General features: G+C 40.2%; 1 protein-coding gene across 5 annotated transcripts in view; it reads right to left on the bottom strand.

Annotated features, from left to right (window-relative positions):
• Nucleotides 1-21,344, bottom strand: part of TENM2 (teneurin transmembrane protein 2) — a 1,082,146-nt gene that overhangs the window by 95,773 nt on the left and 965,029 nt on the right. For 4 of the 5 annotated variants that reach the window (XM_073355925.1, XM_073355933.1, XM_073355934.1 and 1 more), the window contains one exon: nucleotides 21,086-21,298. In XM_073355925.1, coding sequence (XP_073212026.1) covers nucleotides 21,086-21,298 — 213 coding nt within the window. The remainder of the gene's footprint in view (nucleotides 1-21,085; nucleotides 21,299-21,344) is intronic. The other variant, XM_073355928.1, reaches the window with a different exon arrangement.

Genomic DNA, 21,344 nt, shown 5'->3' with positions numbered 1-21,344 from the left:
GTGCTGCTGCTGTATGCCCTTTCTGACTTGTGAAAGAGAATGACCCAACAGTGTCATTCCCGAATGAAATAGCTAATGCATCACTGAGAGAAAGCATCGTCCCTTCCTCTTTCAAACATGCAATAATCTGACCAACACTGAAGAAACCCACCCTGGATAGATAAGTTCTAGCCAGCTGCCACCCAGTGTCAAACCTTCCATTCCTGAGCAAGCTCACAGAGAAATTAGCCAGAGGCCAACTACAAGATCACTTAACTCAAGCGAATATTCTAGACCCAGCACAGGCCACAACATGGAACTGAAACCACTTCAGTGGCACTGACTGATGATCTGTCAATGGATAGAGGGTAGATATTTATTCTCATTCTCCCAGACCTCTCTGCATCATTTGACATTGCTGACCATAAGATAGTGCTGTCTCACCTGAAAGAGTTGGCAGAGGTCCAGGGTAATGCATTAAAATGTTTTGCATCCTTCCTGGAGTGTATGGGCATCTAATGAGTAGTGATGGGAAACTGAACCTCCCTCATTTGTGGAGCCCTACAAGGATCAGTTCTCTCTCCAGGCCTTTACAAAATGTAGCCACTAGGTGAACGGATGAGACAAAGTGGACTCAACAATATACAGGTGAGACACAGCTCTACCTGTCCACCACATACAACCACATCACTACCATCAAGCTGGCTCAGTGCTTGGATGAGATCAGTTCATGGATGAAGAACAGCTGGTTGAAGCAGAACCTAAACAAGACAGACATGATGCTGGTGGACAGAGGAAAACATTTTGAAGAGTTCACAGTCACAGTGCAGTCTTCTTTGGTTGAAGGTACACATCTGTAGTTGGTAAAGTCAGCCCACTGGTAAACTCTTGGATTCTTCATGGATGCAAAACTCTCACATACTAGCATCAGCAAGCCATGCTTCCTATTGTCTCCAGTCACTTAAGAAACTCAGTCGCATCCTGACAGCTTATGACCTGGGTTCAGCTATTCATGCCTTCGTCAGCTCTTAACTGGACTACAGCAATGAAATATACCTGGGCATGAAGACTCCAGTGCTTAGGAAACTCCAACTAGTTCAGAACGCTGCAGCAACACTGGCTACTGCAAGCACATTAAACTGGTTCTTCACGCTCTACTCTGGCTTTCCACAGTATTTCAAATCAAGTTTGCGGTCTTGATCCTTAGCTTCAATGCACTTCATGGCCTAGGCCCAGGAATTCTAAAAAAATAACATCAGAAGCTCTGGGATGAAGACTGTGGTTAACAACTCCACTCCTCTGGCACAACGAAAGTCTCCACAATAATGGTAAAGCTCATCTCTGTGGGAGACACAATGTTCTCAGGGGCGGGTCTGAGAGTGGGGAATGAACGCTTCCAGAAACTAAGGACCATCACACACTTCACCACCTTTGCTCCAAGAGCAAGGCACATTTCTTTGAGCTCGAATATAAATTAATCGCATTATGTAAAACAAAAACAAAAAATCCTACCAAAATGAAACACTCCACTACACATGTTTCTCCCCTTGGAGCGAGAATGAGAGAACAAGCAACACATATCAGATGTTAGCTACATTGATTGATGCACTACTGGAAGGAACTCAAACTATGGTGATGAGTGCAGTATCAGAACCTATATAGACTAGAATAGAAAGTGTTTGTGGGTTACCTACCCCCCAAAAAAAGTCCCAAAGTGGCATTCTGGGAGAGGGCCTAAGGAGCTTTAGATTGTAAACCTTTCAGGGCAGGGACTGACTCTCATTTGGGCACTATCATAATATAAATATTTACCACTAATAATAATCAGGGAGTACAGTCTGTCTATAGCAATGGTCCCTATTCACATACCTTGTTTTCTGTGTGACTGTTTGTGGATTATCTGTGTATCAGAGGAATACAGGATGACTAGGGAGGCCGCTAACCAGAATACAAGCACACTTACTGTTATTTTTTCCACTGCCTAGGCACACATTTATGAGCACATTGGTATGCTGTGTGAGAATTTGTCCCATAATTTGTACATTGCTTGGGGATCTTATCATGAGGCACTAGATAAATAAGATCTCGGGACAATATTTTACTGCCGACCTTATTATAGCACTCATTATATGGATTCCAATATGTGGCTGCACAGTGTGCACTTTACAGACTAGCGTGTGCAAACATCTCAGCTCTCCTGCAGGAAAATCAAATGAAGGGCCAAGGAATAAAAGCCTGTCAGAGGTGCACTGGAACGGTTTTGAATGAAGAAAGCATTAAAAACCTACAACTACTCTGTTGCAAATTCTACTTCTTTCTAGCATTTTGGGAATCCTGAGTTTTTGAGTGTTCAAACCAGATTAAGAATTGATAACAAATACATATCTGAAAATTAGAAACAAATGTGCAATATGTTTTATGCTAATTATTGTATGAAGGGGGAATTCCTGGAGTAAAAGTAGTATAACTACTTTTAAATGTGTCAAATAGTGCCTAAACCCCAGTGCACGCACGCCTCCATTTGGAGTGTTTGTATAAATGGATAGATAAATAAATAGAGACACAGTAGACTGTATCAGTGATGCTAGACTGTATGGCTATTCACTTATTTTGGGGACAAAGTAAGTGTATTCCACCACGCCATTTTTGTTTTTCTTAACACCTGCATTTCACTCTACAGTGCATTGTACAGTACACAGCTTCTCTTTACTGAATGTTTTGGCCTTATGAATAATGTTTTCAGGAAATTATTTTCTTTAATTTATTTTTATACAACAACTACAGAAGTAACTGACAAAGAGCTATGGGAATAAATATTGGTTTTGTGCTATTATAGGTTAATCTCTGAACTGTCATTAACTCAGCATGCATAGATGGATAAAGGTGTGCCATTACGTCTCCTGTTCATGACCTCTCTAGCTGTCCATGTGGAAAAGAAAAAAGGGTTATTTATTTCGTAAAGTAGTAAAAAAGAGTTATCTGATATTTAAAATAAATAAATAAATGATTAAATCTAAAATAGATAGACCACTCATGTATAAAGCTTTGCATGTTTAATGATTAGTCAGTTTCTGGTACTAACCAGAAAGGGAAGGCCTTTACGTTCTGTGTAGCTATATATTTAAAATGTTTACCACCAGATAATCCATAGTTTACCTCATACCCACCCAACAGTTCCCACAGAGCAGTGTTACCATTAATTTCCTAGATCAAATTTTAAGCCAAGAGATATGTCAGTTTTGTGCTTCTAAACAGAATGGTTCTGCCCAACTCCCCTGCGTTAGGCATGTGAAATGACCAGGTGTTTACCACTGGGCTTTTAACTTTATAGCTCTGCATCTGTACTTGGTACAGTTTTTAAACTATGCCAGGATGAGTAAAATGAGAATAATTATAGTGAAACTGTTTTCTGGGAACTGTTCCCATGGAAAAGAAACAATCTGTAAACAAGCTGGAGTGGGTAGCAAATAAAATACTCCACTTGTGCTGTGATATGTACACATGATCAATACATTGTATTACTACACTGTATTTACCGATTCATCATGATTCAATTTCAGAAGGTGCAGAATTATGTATTTTCCTGACATTTACAATAGGTTTATAAATTGTCAGGGACTAATGCTGACTTATCAATTCTGAAAAATAGAAGTGTAGATAGTAAAGAGAATTTCCAATAAGATTTTGGAAAAAAAATTAAACCTTTCTGCATGACATAGGTAAATCACTATTTGCCACAATTCTCTGCAATCTGCCTTGCATTTTCAACAGTTCTCCATAGAAGTTTATAGAATTTTAGCATATATTCTGGATAGATCTTGTGAGGAAACTTTACTTTTATGACTTCTATCCATATTATCAATTATCTTACAAAGGTGTAGATGAGAAACTACAAGAATTTGGTTTTGGTTTGGTTTGTAGGCAGAGAGGTCTGATCAAAATGTAATTTGAGTTACAACATCTTATCTGCCTCCACCAAGTTCAATTTCGTGTAGTATTTACCTTCACTTTTTGTGTATTGCTAAGCAGTTGCCACTCTGGATTTCAAAGCAGGTTAGAAACACTTATTAATTAAGCTTCACTCTTTCTAAAGTAGGAAATGGGATATAACTATATAGGAATTATTTAATCAACCACTGAGAAATGCAGCCATCTCTACAGTGGAACATGGCAGCTGTTTAACTGCGCCCAGCAACATCACATCAGAGTTTAGAGTAGAAAGTGAAGAATACGGTATCTAACCCAAACAGCAGAGGCAATTACCTGAGCTAGAACTTGGCCAGCACCCTGAGGTTAACTCATAAAATGTTCCATTGTGTCTTTCGAAACTGTAAGTAGTCAGATCCTCACCAGCACCACTTTGTGCAGCATCTAAATATCACTTCGAGTTCTCCCATCTGAGCACTGATTCAGTTTGACTCTATTGTGTTTATGAGCTCTTCACAGCCCAAAATGGGAAGTGCTAAAGCAGGGGTAGGCAAGCTATGGCCTGCGGGCCAGCTACGCCCCACAAGACATTTTAAGTTGGCCCGCGAGCCACATGCTGGGCTGGGGCGCTGGGGCCCCACGCGGCTCAGCCCTGCTCCGGCCGGGGCGCTGGGTCGGGGGCCGCAAAACACGGTTCCCAGAAGCTGTGGAATGGCCCCACTCCAGCTCCTATGTGCTCTAATGGGAGCTGCAGGGGCAGTGCCTGCGGATGGGGAAGCGTGCAGAACCGCCTCGCCGTGCCTCTGTGTAGGAGCCGGAAAAGGGACATGCCTCTGCATCCGGGAGTGACTTGAGGTAAGCGCCGTTCAGCGCCTACACCCCGCAGCCTCTCTCCATGCCCCTGCCCCAGCCCCGATCCTCCTCCCGCTCTCCAATATCCTCGATCCAAGCCCAGATCAGCCTCCTGCACCCCAAATCCTGATCCCCAACCTCACCCCAGAGCCTGAACCCCCTCCTGCACCCCAACCCCAATTTTGTGAGTATTCATGGCCTGCCATACAATTTGTATTGCCTGATGTGGCCCTCGGGCCAAAAAGTTTGCCCTCCCCTGTGCAAAAGTGTGTTTGTTAACTAGTTAAGTGAAATGAACTTCTTTGGAGCAGTTTCAGACTCTGAAGTAAATACATATTTGGGAATATATTTCCATGTGCATATTACTTACTCAATGACTGTAATAGCTTCTTTGAATGGTTATGGTCTGCTTGCAGAAATCCTTCTTAATCTGGGTATCATTACCTGGAAAGATTGTCACAGCTGTTTTATGAGCTAGGACTGTCTTTCCGGTCAATGTAGAAATCCATAAGCTATATATGCTTTAGCAAATTTTTCAACATGCATAGTTGCTTTTCATTTTCAATGAAACAAAAGATATTCATTTTAATTATTTCCTCCACCAGGCAATGCAAATGAGTCCATGTGTGGGACCAGTAACCCCAAATGAAGTTTCCTTCAGCAAAACAATGTTCTTGAGCTGAATGAGAACAAAAATCTGAAGCACTTGGATAAAGAACACCTTCCCTTTTGTCCTGTTATAAGTTGGGAACAACTGAACAATTTTTTTCCTTTTATTTTATAAACTAATTTGTTCCTGGGTGAAGGTCTAGAATGGTGAGTTTTATCCTGGAGCACAAAATTTTAAACCTTGGGCTATATCATGGCACTGATTTTTAAGCAGAGTACCCCATAGATCTCAATGGGGAGGTCTGCTTGAAAAAATCAACGGCAATGATATGAGTCCTTGTTTGTAAACTCCAAAAATACAGGGTTTTTTAATGGAAATGCTGACACAGCACTAACTATAGGAGGGCAAACAGCATGTCTATAATAAAATTGGAGGCGTAGGGAACATTCTGAAGTGAAAGGAGCATTTATGTCCCTCCAGTTCCCCATACATAAAATTTCAAAGAGTCAGTTTTTCACACGTAGAAATGTCCAAGCAGCAATCCCTTTACAATTAAAGTATAAGAATCTTCAGGTTTTCATAATAACCAAAAATACATTGCGTAAAGAAGATGGACTTTAATTAATTAGTGTTATTCAATAGAACATGTTGCTTTCTATATAGGGGATTAAAAGATGAAAAAGAATGGGAAAAATATCAGGTTTTAATGATCTGCCACCTTCATTTGATTTAACTAAATTTCACCTACTGTAGAAAGTATTAACAATTATGAGAGTCATTTAAGTATATCCACAGAGTTTGGCACCTGACTGCTATCTTTATGTAATTAAATTGTGTAGCAAATGGATATAAACTACTGTTAGAAGTTAAAGGTTTCAGTTCACTCATTGATCTTTCTCCTTCAACATATAAGGAAGCAAAATTATTATAAAATAAGTTGACAAAAGATTCTGATGAAAACCCATAAACTGATAACTCATGCAGCTGCCCTCTGTTTGAATTAAGCAAAGGCTGATACAGCAAGCTAATGCTTAAAAATCAGTACAGATTTTGATAGGTTTCTCATTTCCCCTTCAGCTTTTCAGCAATATGTGCAGTCATAACACAGAAGGATATTCATTAGCTGGATTTGCTGGTCCAGAACCCACTCTGTAAAGGGATAATTTACAGATGGTAGCACTTGATTCACAAGTTCATAGTTTTTCACAAAATACTACTTGTCTGGAATCTCCCTTCAGCAAACATTGCCCTTTCAACTTTCACAAACTCAAATTGTCCTTGATTCTAATAACCAGGTCCCTAAGTACATTTCTTTTTTTTTTTTTGGCAGATCTGATGTATTTCTGCCTATTTGTATTTTGGCAGAGTAGGTTCTATCTTGAACGGACACAACCAGAATATGTATTGATTGGCTTCAAAGTAATGAATCAATTACTAATGATCCAAGAGAGGCAAATGCAATTTTTTTTCAGGTTTCCAATGAAACCCATAAAGAGATGCCATGGATCTAAAATCTATGTCTCTATAGTTTTTTTTTCTAACTGTACCATCAATTAATAATGGTGCCTGGGAAGGAATGTCAACCTGCATTTACTTTACCCATTTCTAATGAACTCCTGAAAGACGGTGTGATTCTGACTCTGAAATCTATGGCATCTGTTAGAATTCACTGAAAACAAGAACAGAAAAAGCATACTGCTATTGCTCCCCCCATACCATTATTAGATGTCTAACTAAAAGTCTGCAGGGAATATAGTTAGAATCACTTTTTTGTTATGTTGTGCTTTATGTTTTCACCAGCAAATAATGATCACGGAACGTGCCCTGGCTTACTGCTCTCAATAATAAATTATAGCTTTTCTTGTTTAAAAGTAAGTGATTACGTAATTTAAAAGCAAAACAGGGTAACTTTTTTGTTTGTTTTCTGTTTAATTCTAGACACACTGCCTGGCACTGTAAGTCTCTATGCTAATTTCCCCATCAACTTCCAGAGGGAATTGGTCTGTAACCTAACAGATACACATTTTGCCTTGCTTCATTAAATGGAAAGCAAAAGAGGTCAGATCAGTTAATATTCAAAATGTGCTGAAAAGTTGATGGCAACATGCTAAAGGAACCTAGTTCTACTTTCAGGTACTCCCCAATGGTTAAAACAAAAAGCCAGTTCTCTCATCTGTACTGATGTCTCTTTGGCTGTGTACGAATTAAATCATCTGTGACATTTAGGGTTTTTGTGTTTGTGTATACTGAATTTACAAAAATAACATCATTGCTATCCTTGTGGGACTCACTCCACAAAGAATTTAGCAATCACCTCTGATTCCTAACAATTGGAGATCACTGGGTTTTGATGCAGAATGACCTTTCTGATCAATAAATCACCAGCATGTAAGAGAAAAATAAATAAAAGTGTTATTACTAAGCTCGTAGGATAGTTACTCCTAATTTTTAAAGCATTTTCCCCAGATGAATAAAAAAGACAACCTGACAATACTTTTTGTAATAAACTCACTTTTGTTTTTTGTTTTTAACAAAAGCAATACTGCTTACCATGATCCTGATTGCACCATCCCATTTATATCTTTAGAGATAAGACCACTCTGGAAAAGGCCTGTCACTTTAGTGCTAATTGTGCTGTTTCTTCTTCTAATCTTTAGGACTGCGACTACATTCTGAACAACTGCAATTCACTAGCTCACAGCTTTCAATCATCTGAACAATTAACTCTTTTGAGGCAAATTAAAATGTATGTATTTAAGATTTATCATGCAGTTTACCCACTTGTAATATTCACTAATGCTTTTACTTATTTAACATATTCCAAAACAAATATCTTTTCCACCATTATAACTAACTGGAATGAATACAACATAGACAGACCTTTACTTTATGAAGCTAACAAGGAAAATATATAAACATGATTTATTAAAAGTGTGGGTTATTTTTTAACTTTTAACTCTATCAGCTCCTATAATTCATTTCAGGCTAGTCACCCCACGAATGCTTAGGAAGAAAGTCTTAACCCTCTACTTGCTGCTATTGTGCATGCTAGCTTACTTTATGGCATATAAAAAGCATGCCACAGACTGCTGATGCGAGCTACTCTGCATTGGACTGTTAAAGACATTGAATAGAAACTAAAGATACAATGGGATTAGGAGAAAAGCCATAAACCCTGACTCTGATTGGCAGTTTTTCAAAATTATAGTTCCCTATTTACAGACTGCAATGAACCCAAAGTCTTTTAATATGCATTGTGTAATGGAATACAATATGAGGGGTGAGCTCAGGTAAGATTTAGGTATTGTTAAGCAAACAGTGTTAGAGAAAATGCAGTGCCTGTCTCCTAGTTGAACATCTGGGATTCACTGCATGGCTCCTGATAAGCAATGAGACAACATAACAAGAGGCAATGAATCCCAGATGTTACAGATAGGTCATGCTCCATGGAGCTGGCTCATTGGAAAGTGGAAGAAATAAAAGTCACTTTTAAGTTTACTATAGGCTGACCATATTTCCTTATGCTGAATATGGGATACCTGGTAAAATTACTCGTATTTAAGCGAGTTCAATGGCAATGCAGTACAAACATTCAAATTAACATCAAGTTGACTGAGCCCCTTTTAAAAAGAAACACTGCGTAGTTGGATTCTTTTTATTTACCTTCTTATCTTTAAGGTTTTAGGATTCACAAGGGGAGGGGTGAAACACACACACACACCTCTCTCACACAGGGAGGGTGACTGACTGATCCAGTCACTGATCCTCCCTGCGCAACGCTCTCCACCCTCCATGCCTGGCTGGGCCCCCGGGACCCGCCTCTCCTGGTACCTGGCACCACGTCTTCCCGAGGCAACATGTGGGGGGGCACACATGGTCACATACCCCTCGCCCCAGGTTTCTGCCGGGGTTCACACCAGAATGTGGCCAGCAGCAGCCTTTCGGCACTGTGCAGGAATGAAGAGACGGGACGGGAGCTGCTTTCAGCCGCAAGGAAGGAGGCGGGGGGGGGGGGGGCGGGGAAGGGATGACCTGGCCTGTGTCTTTGCAGAGCTCATCTCTCACCTTACCCCCTACTTTGTCCCTTCCTGCCCACACAGTGTCGAAAGGCAGCTAACACCTCCAGGCTGCTGCTGGCCACAGACATAACCCAGCCGCCTCACTGTGGGCAGGAAGGGATTAAGCCCTAAGGATGCATTGTGCACCAGGGCCCAGGGAACCTGGCTTCAGGGCCTTCAGCAAACCCAGCCAGAGAGGTTGCTAAACAGGGGAAGATGCCTCGGAGATGGAGCATCCTTGTGCTCCCTGGGGGCAGGACCTAGGGTGCGGGGGCAGGTGAAGAGGGTGATAAGCCCCTGTCTGGGGCTGCTGTGGAGCCTACAGGGCCAGGGTGTGAACAGGCTGGAAACTGCTTTCCCTCTGCCACTCCAGAGCTCAGCTGAGGGGCAGAGAGGATTCCTGTGCTAGTGCTGTGCGGGGCTTTTGCACGTGCAGGGCTCGGCTCCTCTTGGCCAGCATCCCAGGCTGGAGGGTTTGGGGCTTTCCCAGGGCACCAGCCCAGCCAGAGCCTGGGGGCGGGGGAGAAAGGAAGGAGCTACTGGCCAAGCTGTTGGTGGGCTGAGCACTCGGACCAGGGGCTGGTTCTCCGCACAGTGCTGAGAGGATAGGGATGAGCAGCAGGGCTGCGGGGGGGGGGGGGGGGGGGGTTAAGGGGCAAAGCAGGGAGAGGACAGCGAGAGGCGGAGCATGTAAAGGGCGGATGGGTGGGCAGCAGAGGCAACACGTGACCAGCTGCCACCTGCTCACACTCACCAGCCACCACAGCGTGCAGCCAGCACCAGTTGCAAATGGGACAGGGGATGGAGCCCTGCTGGCCAAGAACTGACAGGCAGCAGGAGCTGTGCTGATGGACCGACAGCAGGAGCAGCCAGCCCTGCGCGTTGCATCTTCGCCCTGCCATCGGCTTTGCACAGCCACCCCCATCGTCTGCCTGTGGACCCTCCATTCATTGCTGCTGGGCGGGCGGCTGATGAGCAGGGATCTGGCCAGCAGAAGGACCCACCAGTACTGATGGAGGGAGACAGAAAATATGGGACAATTTCCCGATTTTAAAGAAAAAGTCTGGACACCTGCAGGAGGGCTTAAGTACGGGTCTGGGATGTCTTTAAAAATGGGATGTCTGGTCACCCTAGGTTACTAGGATGAGTGGGGGCACAGCTTTGGTTGGATAAAGAGACAGCACATGACTGATCTGCCGAACGTTTGGTAAGATTTATGTGAATGATTCATCAGACATTGTGTTGTCTGTGAACATAAAAGTTACTGCTTTCACATGAAAAACATGCAACTTCTGCATTGAGTTGCTAACTGCCCATTTACCTATTCTGCTTGGATGTTTTGTACCCAGTGCTCAGGGTCAGCTTTCAGACTTGAAAGACTGCCAAGGGGGTACTGGAGTGTTAGTCACCCCCTGCTCCATTTCTGTTGCTGAATGAGAAGTGGGAATGAAGTTGAGTGCTGTGCAGTAACCTCAGCAACTCATGTCCTAGTGTCCTCTCAGGTTTCTATAAATTTGGCTGACAAATACCAACATTGTAAACTGCAGTGAGGAATCAGTCAGTTTCTGGTCTTATGCTTAAATCCACCCTGCATAGGTTTGGATGTGCATGTATTCATACACTGAGTTGCCTTGCTTTGGTCAGTCAGGCACAAACTGATACTATGGAAAATGTTATGGTCCAAAGTGTACGCTGAAGATGATTAAATCTAAACAATTAGTTTACATAACCCATTGTTAACAACAGCATCCCAAGTGAGATTAACAAACCCTCCATTTCTTCCATAATTAACAGGCTGCTTTACCTGCACCATGCATAAACTGTTATCCTTAAGTGTTTATTAGAGATGAATCAAAACCTCAAATCAGAACATCCCTGAACTGTGAGAAAAAGTTCAGACCTGAATGCAAACTTGGAACCTCACACTCATCTGTATCTTTATATTATTAATTTATCTGAACAAATAATAATCTGTACAGATTTCTAACTGAGAGGGTGCTTCACTTATGTTTATATTTGTATATAATCACAATAAAAATAAAATAGATTTAAAATTATAGAAAGAGGTAGGGTTGCCCTAACATGCAGATTAGGTTTTGGGAGTGGATCAAGATAGGGATGGGACGAGAGAAAAGAGGTGGGAGACAGCAACTTTGCAAAAGCTTTACTGAATTAGAATGCCAGAGAATGAAATTCACCACAGTGCAGATGGCCTGTAGTACAAGCCCCCCCGTTCACCAGTTAACCCCATATCAGTGCCTTAACATGGGGATCAAAGCTTTGTGCAATGGGCTATGTGTGGGAACTCTGCACTGTTTGTATATTTCATCCCTAATGAAGTTTCTATTCAGAACCATGGACAGTAGCCAGTTGTGCTACCAAAGGAAAGTTGATTATTGAAAGAAATTTTGAAAGGAAAATAAAGTATAACTAGAGCATGCAGCAAATTCCTGAAGTGATACCCCCAGTTTGGAGTTCTTAGGGAGACTGCTTCTGTTTTTAATTTCCTTTCTGACATTGGTGGTGGTGGTGTTTTGTCCCCGTCCCCCCCCAGCTTTTTGGTGTATTGTCCAATCAGGAAAATTCTAGGGGTGACATCATCATTTAGGAGCACATATTCCATTACTCTTTATTTTCAATTTGAAACAATTCAGGAATAAGACTTAAGAGACAAAATTCAGTAGAAAAACATATCTAGAATGCTGAATATGTGGAGCTAAAATGTTTGCCTCTGGGCTTTTGTTTCTAATACTCATTCCATTTTACAACAGAATTTGTGGCAGGGCCAGGTTCTGTGCTTATGGAGAGAAGAAACTCACTCAGATCAGTCTAAAACACAAACACTACACAATATAATAATGACCTGTGCTGCCTATTGCACAGCAATAGCTCTGCTGTCTGGTTTGACAGTGCCTCTCTCTGGGCATAATACACCGGACTCTCGCTAGACCACGGGGTTCGGGATCCATGTGCAGTACCGTGTTATAGCTAGGGCTGCGTTACCATGGATCCCAATTAAAATGTTTAAAGTTGGGTTCCATCGCGGTGACTGCTCTATATGCGAATCTGCGCTACTGGGACATGTTGTAACAAGACTGCAAAGCCCACTCCAGAGCATACCAAAATACATGTACACCCATCAACTGAGCACAGGATTAACCGTAGAGCTGTGTAGAGGATGGAAGTTCCATTTTGTGATTTAGTTTGATATTTTGTAGTTTGGCTTCATTCTGAAATGGAGCAAAAATATCAAAAATTCTCCATGAAGAGAAATAATTTTTTTTTCATTTTGGGTCAATTTTACATTGTTTCAGAAAAAATGTTTATTTCTATTTTGAATTTATTAGTATCATAATGTACAATATAAAACAAAATTAAAAAAAATTAAAAAATAAAAAGTCATTTCAAAATGAAAAGTTGAAACATTTTGTTCCAGAAATGTTAAAATGGGAGATTGTGACATTGTTGGAACTTTCCTTCACTTGGTTTTCTTCCAAAAAAAAAAATCCAGTGAAATGGACCCAGTTTCACCAAGCATTTCGATTTTGATGGAACTGCACATTCTGACAGACTATTGGTTCTGTTGAAATTTCTCTATCTCTAGTTAATAGAAGAGCACTGGGAATAACTATAGTACATATGTTCTTTGGGCCACCGACATGAGGATTCAGGGCTAGATTTACAATGATTTTCAGGTGCCTCAAGATGCGAATAAGCGCCTAGTGGGACTTGCACAACTACCTAAGTGAGTTAGGCACAATGACTTTCAATGGGGGTTAGGCGCCTAACCTGGTTGGGATCTTTTGTAAATCCCAGTTGACATGCATCTTTAGGCACCTAGTTACTCATCCGACCCTAGAGGTATAGGAGTTGTCGGGCTATAAGTGGTTCAAGAATATGAACATGTTCATTTTAGAACACATCAAATGAGATCCCTCAATTAAGCAGTCAAATATGGTTCCCTCTTGTGCTTTGATTACTATGTTGTTTTAATGTTTAACTTTTTGTGTAAGTAAAATAAAAATGTTCTCCAAGCTCTTTTTAGAAATACTACAATGCCTATCCTGATGCCACCCACCACTGACCCCTCACAACTGTTCAAATGTCTGTTATTTTGTATCCAGCAATATCATGTAATTCACTCACTTGCTGAAACCTGTACTTGACACCACAGGGTACAAAATAACACAGAAAACATCATCTTTGGAACATTGGGGTGGCTGGTGCTGTGAATACTCCTAAGAACAGCAAAATCAGCTTTTGCCCTTGCGCTAGTTAGATAGCAGCTTGATCGATCCTATTTATTTTTTGGTTTTGCGAGAGTTCAAGAATTGGCCAGAAATCAATATGACCCACACAGAAGCCCCTCCAAAGGAAAGAAATACCATGATTTAAGTTGGGAAGCTATTTACAAGAATCTGTTGGGAGCATCTTTGAAGTCCTGGGCAAAATGTAGGGTGCTTAGCTGAAAATACAATTAGCTTTTTTGACTTAGAAAAAGAAGAAATAATGCCCTGTTGTGACTATATGCGACACAAGGAGGAAAAGTAAGCCATTTGAGTGGCCTGATGTAGCTCAGCAGCAGGTTCCATTTTTTTTTTAAACAGGAGTCCCTCACTAAGGAGCATAAACAAAAGAGCTGTTCCTATTGGAGTAGCTTGCTTTTTAGCCAAAATATATCCCCCACAACTGTTCCTCTTGAGACTGACATATCAAAAGTAATTGTTGTTCTCAAATTCCCTGATACTGAAACCACCATCCCTATGTGAAAATCTGTACACAACGGATTATATATTTGGAAGCAAATATATTGTCCTATTTAGCTAGGATGGAATTATAGGATGCATATGCTAGGTTCCGATAATCTCATCCTGCAGAAATTGTTGGGAAAAGTTTACTCATGTATCAGATATAAAATTAACAAATAATACTTTAATTCCTCGTGTGGAACTGTGAAAAGACCTACAAAGCAGAAGCAGAGCTTAGAGTGAGTTTGGAAATAGGAAATTTTTTTTACACAGTGCACAATTAGTTTGGGGAACTCCTGGCTATCAGATATCATGGAAGTTAAGAGTTTAGCAGGTTGCAGAAAAGATGGGGGATGAGAGCATCCACAGTTACATTAATAAGATTAAAAAAAATATTTGAAAGGGATACAAACTTCATGCTCCAAGACATAAATGAAGGAATTAAGGAAGAAGCTTCCCCTCTGGGCAGATGTGTACATAATGACTCACTTACAGGTTTCCTGAACCTTTCTCGAGAGCATCTGGATACTATTCTCGATAGACCAATGGTCTGATCCAGTATGGCAATGTCTATATCTGTTGGGTTATAAAATATTATATATCTTATAGTTTTAACTCCTGACATATCAGGGAGTCTCAGCTATAGCTCCTACACAGTAAATATTTTCTTAATTAAAAGAACTTCTATGAAATTAGGTTGAAAAAGTAACAAGCTATTTTGATTCTAAAAGTGTCTGAAATCACTGTATATCATCTTTTACTTAAACCACTTGAACTTAGCAGAGGTTTCAGGCCATTCAATGGGATGCCTAGTCTGTATATGTAGATTGGGCTAGAACTGATCATTTCTTTTCCTACTCCTTCCAGGGTCTATAAACTTCAGTTTCTCTATTTGTTTGATGTAATTTTTAAGCTCTTTTGGGGAGGAGACCATGGTTTTTTAAGAATCTCTGTAAAGCACCATGCAAAGTAACAGAGCTCTCTTTATAAATGTAATAAAAATAACAATAAACAGGTCAAGATCAATCTTGAAATTACTGTTTACATACCAACACAGAGTAAAACTTCTGTAAAATTTTTATAGGGGAAGGTGCAACTTCTTCACTCTGAAACCATCAAAGTTTGCAAGCATAAAATCAAAATGTAAATTATTTGCATTGAATCTGTGATAATCCCTCAACTTTCTTCATCTCATCCCTGCCATTTTTCTGCTTTGCTGGGGATGGGAAGTGGTGAGGAGGTCCAAGCTGTGATACTCAAAAATAAAGTGTAACACAACTTCAACAAAAACTCCATCACAACTCTATGGTATTGTATCTAGGCAAAAGGTCTGCTACTGGGTATCAAGATGGTAGGACAATAAATACAAATGAATCTGAATTTCTAAGTGCTAAACCAGATGTGAATGTCTCTAACATTTGGGCATGTCTGCATACAAGCTTTTGGCTCACACATACTTCCTTATTTTTTATTAAGATAATAAATTGTGGCTGTAGCTCAAATTGCTATGTACTTTCCAAGCACAAAGAGAAAGAGCTGGTCCTCAACCCCACAGAGCAAAGAATCTAAAACCCTATAGTCGTTAGAGAAACTTGGCTGATTAGTTCCAGGCAGTAAATATAAACTTATATCCTGCCTTAACAAGTGACACATTTTTTCTGTTATAGATCAGATTTAAATGGTTAGAAACATATAAAAGAAAATGTCTAATTCATGTAGCTGCCTCCCTCAACACGGCTTGTTTTTGTCAGATATAGTGCCTTTCCGCTATCTCCTCTCATATGCTGCCTTCCATCTCTCCTGCAAATTATCTTTTCTTTGTATCACTATTGTTGTAATTTAAGAAAATCAGTAAAAGAAAAAAAAAAGTTCTTTGCTACAAAGAATATTCAGAGGAGACAAAACTGTCCTGCTGTGTTGGAAGACAACCACAAAGGTATGGTTTTATTGATTATTGATTTATATTATACAAAAATGAAAAAATAAATATGAAGCAATATTCTTGATGATGGCACTCTTCCCTCTCCAGAGAAACCAGTTCTCAATACAGTCTGTACAACTGACCTCTTCAAATCTCTGTCAAAAATCAAGGTAGCTTACTTCCTATTTAGTACTCAGACCTGGGGGAGTGGATGCTTCAAGAGAGAACCCAAGTCTTTTACTTTCTTGGTCTAAATCCAGCCCATATTGGCAATGTCTGAAAGTAACTGCCTTTTGATGGCTGTCATATGGGCTATATTGAAAGAATTGGAGGTATGGCGTCTCATTTTAGTGTTGAGTGGGCAGATGTCTACAACACCAAACCACCACATGGCACTAATGAACATTGGAACTTACAGACTGCCATATTGGATCACACTAGTGATCCATCTAGGTCCTGTGTTCCATTTCCAACAATTGCCAGTACCAGATGCTTCGGAGGAAGATATAAGAAACCCTACAAAGGGCAATTACAAAATAACCTGCCTCCAAGGAATGTCTCTTTCCAAATTCTGTTACTTAGAGATAAGTTTATCACCCTGAAGCACTTCACACTTATTGGCACACTTAGTAGAGAGGCCAAGGACTCAGTGAGGAAGGAGATGGAATTTGATTCTTATTCCTGGGGATGGAATCTCCAGGATGGCATTGAGGCATATTGGCAGGGCACTGTGAGGAAGCTTGAACTACTTGTGCTGTGCCCAGTGTGTAGGTTAATGGAAGTCTTCAGGGTACATCTACACTGCAGTTAGATAACTGCAGCTGGCCCGTGATAGCTGACCCAGGCCCATGGGGCTCAGGCTGCGGGGCTGTTTAATTGTGGTGTAGGCTTCCCAGCTCAGGTTGCAGCCTAAGCTCTGGGACCCTCCCACCTCACAGGGTCCTACAGCCCGAGCCCAGATGTCTACACCACAATTAAGCAGCCCTGCAAGCCAAGCCAGCTGGCATGGGCCAGCCACGGGTTTTTAATTGCAGTGTGGACATACCCTCAATCTCCAGGTTACACAAAGGTGGCACATTTCACCAGCATTAAAATGATCAAAGGAACAAAAATTGTATTAGCCAACTTGACCCAGGTACATCAGAATGTCTATAATATCAAATATCTTTGACCACTGCCACTGCTGTCTGCTGCTAGTGAGTGAAAGGAAGTGTTGATCCACTCAGACTGAGTCTAAACTACATATAATGTAGCAGGTGAGGCAAATGAGAAAGGAGTTTTGAAGGGTAGGAAATAGTGACACAAAGGCAACATTGTTGCCTCCTCTCCTGTTCAAGGGGGGCAAATCTTACTTATACCACAAAACATAGGCTGCCATAACTTTGTTGTCTGATTAAATTTCATTCTTGGACTGCACAATGCTCAGGATGAAATCCTGGCCCCACTGAAGTCAATGGGAGTTTTGCAGTTAACTTCAACAGAGCTAGGATTTCACGCTCAGTTCTGTTCAAATGTGAATTGCAGATGGACAGACATTTTCCAAGTGATGGACTGGAGCAAATGCATTTGCTTCTGGCTATTCATTCAGGTTTCTGCACATATTGTACTTTCCTTTGCCTACCATCACAATGTCTCTCTCTGAGAGAAATGGATTTCTACACTCTAGTAATAAGCAATAGTTCTAACTATTAATGTCTCGTTTTTGATGGGACTAATTCAACTATTTTCAATACACTTGTTTCAACAGCAAGAAAGAAAATCTCCCATCATAAAATTCATACATGAAATTGGTCCAGGATTTAGTTACTGTTGTACCTGGTCTTTTGCTGTTTATTAATTCTGGAGTAATTTATTTTCTTCCTTATCTAGATTTTTCCCTACTGTTTGGTTATAACCTCATCCATGATTACAATCACTTAATAACCACATCATAGAACATGTCTTTTTTACCTTGGGTAAAAGATTCATTTTCTTTATCATCGGCTCACAGTAAGCTATTTTTCTCCCTAACTAACTAAAGTAGGAAAGTGAAGTATGAGGTCACATGTAGAGCTTTACTTTGATACACACACCAGTTATATAGGGTTAGCCACTTGTCCTCTCTCTTTCATAGATCACCGATGCATGTGTATTTACAAAGTCTGTGTGCAACTTCTCTTTTGAACTAACGTTCTTCTGTTTTTATACTTTAGCTCTACTGCTATATTCAGAAAACTGTTGATCTGGATTTAAAACATATTTTCCAATGAGCTAACACTAGGGTTTTTGGAGACTTTTCAGATTTCCCTTGTTAGAATGCAATAATAAAGGAAGAAACCACCCTTTTTGTATAATTTAGCCAGAGGGAAAGTTAGCTTGTAACAGTCTGAGCTGTAATGTCACACAGAATGCTTAAAATATGTTCTGATTTCTGGAAAAGAATAATTCGGCATCAAATAAAGTAAAATTTTCCGAGTCAGTGTGAACACCTCCAGCTCGCAACAGCTGTCACCTTTCCACTGCCACATTAGTACAGTGTGATCTATTCCTAAAGGAACTCCAGCGGAAGAAAAAATATTTGAGTGTGTTTCAGATCCTCCATTTCCCCACAAAAGAGAGCATTTATCTTAATTCATCTACCCCGAAAGCCCATTCTCAGTGCATATCTGCCCCCCAACTCTAATATTTACAAAGAAAGAAATAACATATTTTCCTCCCAAATTATATATGTTGATGAGAGTTTCCTTTAAAAAAGTGGTAAATCACTATGCTAAAAATAAAAACAGTGGGAAAATACTGTTATCTCACTCTCTATTGAATTCAGTGACAACGCTTTCTTTGCTGCTGTGAGATCAGTTTAGGCTAATGACAGAGATATGAAATTCCTTTACGTTCCAAGCACAGTCACAAGAATTCGCATATTAGCATCTATATGTCTAAACAGCTCATTATTTATACTAGAGACAGGTTTGATATTAAAACATGAGATAATTACATTTACAGAACTGCACTTCTGCCCAAATCCCATCTCTGCTACAGATGCATAGACAAAAGTTCAACACATGCTTTTCTAATGAAAAAGTGGCATAAAGACATCTTATTCTCCTCAGGAGAAACACCTTTTCCTTCCTTGTGAGAACAATTTTGGTAATGTACGCTGATAACATTAATAAAATGTATACATTTCACACCTCTGGAACAAAAGATAAAATCTCCCCTCACAGGTCACCTATCCTATTTATAATCTGGGATATTAACTAGTGCATGTAACACTTAGCACAAAACATCATCAAGCAATCCAGTATAGGCATCTTTTTGTGTGCACAGTAGGTAGATTTCAATTACATCAAAATATAGGAATATATTTCAAAAGATTACAAAGCGAAAAAAAATCAGCGCAAGGTGGTAAACCTTTTTGGAAAAGGTAATTACTGCACACTTTGACACAGTGCAGGGATTACCGTTATTGGGTTTTTTTAAAGTGTGAGATTAAACAGCACAGTGATAAAATATCCTGATTATCTTGGCAGAAGATGTGATAATGGGGCAATAGATGCAGAGGGCAAAAGTAGAAAAAACACTCTGCATGTAGGTTGGTGACAAACTGCTGAATCACAAAATCTTTGATTTAAATTATTATATCATCATACCATATCTGAAGCATACAGCACCACAATGTAAAATGATATGCCCTAAAAATATGTAGGCCACATTTAATTAATTAATTAATTTATAAGGGTGTATATTTGGTATCCAATCTGTATGCGTTTCCCAAAAGGTTTATACACCCAGAGAGATTCAAAGGTGGAACTTAAAAGAAAAGCAGCTCAAGGGGTGCAAGATTTTGACCACAGTTTTAGTTTAAGAAAGAACAATTCACGAGTAATAGGCCTGTCCCATTAGGGTCCACAATTGCCATGAAAATTTCAATTCACATGCTTCCTCTCTGTTGGTAAATTTATCAATGTCTTTTTTAAGGTAATTAAAATAATTTCATCTATGTTTCTAACTCACTGGACTTTTTAAAGAGAATTTGATAGTCAAATAAATAATATGGGGAATGGACAGATTTGACTGCAAAGAGAAAACCACACTGCCTCTAAAGTGCATATTCTTTCAATTTGCATACAGATTCTTCTGTTCCATAGTGGTTTTCCTCAGATTTCTTAGTAGACATAGACCCAGTTAGAAATATTCTCTTCCCAGTTTTGCTCACAGCAGAGGGAAAATACAATTTTCAGCCATTTTAAGAGAATTTGAATAAACATTATACTACCTGATTTTTATGAGAGTGAAATAAAGAACTGAGTCCACAATAACTCATTCCTGTTGAAATAACATTTAAGTGGTTTTAATTTGAAATTATGTTATATACACATAAAATCTTTTTTGGAATTTCCCAGGGTGACGTATCACAGTTGAGATGCAATCATGTTAGTCACGGCACTCTGCATGATGCCAATGCTATACTAAGCAGCATGCTATTAGGAATGGGTACATCAGCATGCTATAGTACTGGCTAAACCCTCCCATGCTGTGACTGTCTATATGCAAACACCATGCCCACTGTCACAGCACAACGGGGCAAAATGTTAGGGAGCTATTTCTGTAACAACAGGAGCACTTATTCTCCCTCAGCTTGACCCCTGCTCTTGGTGGGTATTGTGGTGATGTGGTTTGGATGTGATATATAGTAGCAGGGAAGCATTGATGCACCAGACCAGGAAATTAAAAAAGATGCTATTCACACAAAGAAATGTTTAGTTAAGTTTAAACAGCTTGGCTCTGATGATACCTTGATGGACCATTTGTTACATCTCTACTTGTTAATGTCCATTAGGTTGTTTTTTTTTCCCCCTTCTCTTTCAAATTAAGTTCCTCTGCATTTTACCCTGGGTTTTGAGAGGCTGAGCTGATGTTTAGAAGCACTAGGGTCCTTAAAGGAACAGCCTATTACAATACACAATAGTAACTATGTTTCTACAATTTATGAAAAGAAAGCAATATGTGCCTGTTTCGGTGCCTGTCGTTTGCCTACCAATGGTGCAGTGCTCCCCATTCCAGCCCTCTCTGCATTCACATTTCCCATCTTTACAGGTTCCGTGTTCCGTGCAGCGGGGATGGCACACACGCTGGTCACAGGCCACTCCTGTCCAGCCTTCTTCACAGCGACATGTTCCGCCAATGCACACCCCGTGCGTGCCACAGTCTACGGAACACACTTCTGGTGAAAAAAATAGAATTAGGATTACAACTGAGCACTGTGATTG

The sequence above is a fragment of the Lepidochelys kempii genome, chromosome 8, assembly GCF_965140285.1.
Source record: "Lepidochelys kempii isolate rLepKem1 chromosome 8, rLepKem1.hap1, whole genome shotgun sequence".
Taxonomy (NCBI): Eukaryota; Metazoa; Chordata; order Testudines; family Cheloniidae; genus Lepidochelys; species Lepidochelys kempii.
Note: the sequence above shows the minus strand (reverse complement) of the source record. Positions and strands in the feature narration are given on the sequence as shown.